A 2094-nucleotide genomic window follows, 5' to 3' on the forward strand; every position below is an offset into this window, starting at 1 on the left:
GCCGGTTGAGCTATAGGCGCCGAGCCTCATAAAATTTAATATGATTTCTATTCCCCCTCCCATCTTATTAAGTTAATTTCTTTGCAACTTGTAGTACAGTCAAATAAAAGATTCAGCCAAGAATTTACCCATCTTAAATTCCAAATTATACACATTTTTGAAGAAAATCACTTTTTCCCTCTCTCTCAAAACCAGCTTAAAAATACGTCAAATTGCCTCTGGGTAAAGAGTCGTCTCATTCAAGGTTCATGTTTGTGGGGTGGCAGACATCCAAAGATTGACCATTGCCTCAATTCAAGACATCTTGAGGGGCTCTCCCAACTTCAGAGGTTCCTCAAGGGATCACAAGGGATCGGCTGAGACATTTGTTGAGACTTCCATAGAGTTCAACTTCTTGCTATGTCTATTCTGCTTTATTCTTCCACTCTCGCTAGTCCTCATCTAGACAGCACTGCCCAATAAATACACTTCCTGCATGTACATTTCTATCACAGAATCTGCTTCCCAGGAAACCTACACTGCATTGTTACCACTGTATGTTATTTAATGTATATAATATTTTGCGTGGAAAATATTTTTCAATATCCTTGTGCTTGGACATAAAAATTAACTCCTGTAAAAAAATAGGTCAATATACAATGTAAAATTTTCTTTTATTTGCTTTGTTTTCTTAAAGTATGTTAAAAATTATAAGGCATCAAAAAAGCTTGGTAACAGTCTGTTTCCAGAGTGATGATTTTAGCCCTGGTGGCCCATTTGTAAAATTTAGGAGAAATCCCTAATAGAGTATAGTTAAGCTCCCTATACAAAAGATAATAATGAATTATATGGCTGTATATAAATTTTAATGTGTAAGTTTGTATGTCTTACGACACAGTCTTACCTGCAAAATTATAGCAGTATGTTCATCAATTGTCACCACTACATAACATTCTGTACTTCCAAAGAGTTTCAATGACTCACTGTAGCACCTCTCTACTAATGTGATATTATAGCTGTAAAAGACAATATTCTTGGATGAAAAAATGAAATGGCTAAGCAAAATTCTTCAAGAAAAGTTGTATTATTCTCCTGCATATTAAGTTGTTTGGATTCATTCATATGTCAATTTTTTCTATTTATAAATGAGGAATGAAATTATGATTTATTCAGTATACAGAATAAATTAGTTGAGATAGGTATTGCTGTAGATATTGTGTTAAATATTACTGCACATAATGCTATTCCAAATGTGCTGACCAACTTATTCCAGCTCTTTGAGTAACTCATGAGATCAAAGCATTGTGTTAGGAGACTAAAATATTCCGTGTTTATTAGAATTTTCTTTTTTTCCTCTTAAAAATGGCCTTTATTTTAACTACCATTTACAGTATAAGCTCATGGTTTTCTATTAATGACCCATAGCCTTAAGATACAAAAACAAAAGTATAGAACAGAGATCTGCATTTTTTACTATGCTTATAGCACAATTATCCTTCCTTGATATGCAGCCCAAGATCCAATATTCCTGTGACAAGTTGTGTAGTATGATAAAGTGTTTTATGGTTTTTATTTTTATTTTATTTTTAATTTTGAGACACAGTCTCACTTTGTTGCCCTCAGTAGAGTGTTGTGGTGTCACAGCTCAAAGAAACCTCAAACTCTTGGGCTTAATCAATTCTCTTGCCTCAGCCTCTCAAGCATCTGGGACTACAGGTGCCTGCCACAATGCCTGGCTATTTTTAGAGATAAGGTCTCGCTCTGGCTCTGGCTGCTCTCAAACCTGTAAACTCAGGCAATCCCCCTAGCTCATCCTCCCAGAGTGCTGGGATTATAGGTGTGAGCCACTGCACCCGGCCTTGTTTTAAGGTTTTTAAATGCTCAATTTTGGTCTGACCTTAGAACTAAGATCTAAGACCTTGAAAATTCATTTATAAGTTCATGGTCCTTTTTCCCAGCCTGTATTTTAAGACCGTTAATTAAGAATACTCATACTCGGCTCGGCGCTTGTGGCTCAAGCGGCTAAGGCACCAGCCACATACACCTAAGGTGGCGGGTTCGAATCCCCAGCCCGGGCCTGCCAAACAACAATGATGGCTGCAACCAAAAAATAGC

At 36.6% G+C, this 2094-nt stretch overlaps 1 protein-coding gene across 1 annotated transcript in view; it reads right to left on the minus strand.

Moving 5' to 3' along the window:
* The window catches only part of CUNH9orf84 (chromosome unknown C9orf84 homolog), an 87670-nt gene that overhangs the window by 18090 nt on the left and 67486 nt on the right, over window positions 1-2094 (minus strand). The window contains 1 exon segment of the mRNA XM_003785386.2: window positions 884-995. Coding sequence (XP_003785434.1) covers window positions 884-995 — 112 coding nt within the window.

The sequence above is a fragment of the Otolemur garnettii genome, unplaced genomic scaffold, assembly GCF_000181295.1.
Source record: "Otolemur garnettii isolate 467f Iridium unplaced genomic scaffold, OtoGar3 scaffold00014, whole genome shotgun sequence".
NCBI lineage: Eukaryota > Metazoa > Chordata > Mammalia > Primates > Galagidae > Otolemur > Otolemur garnettii.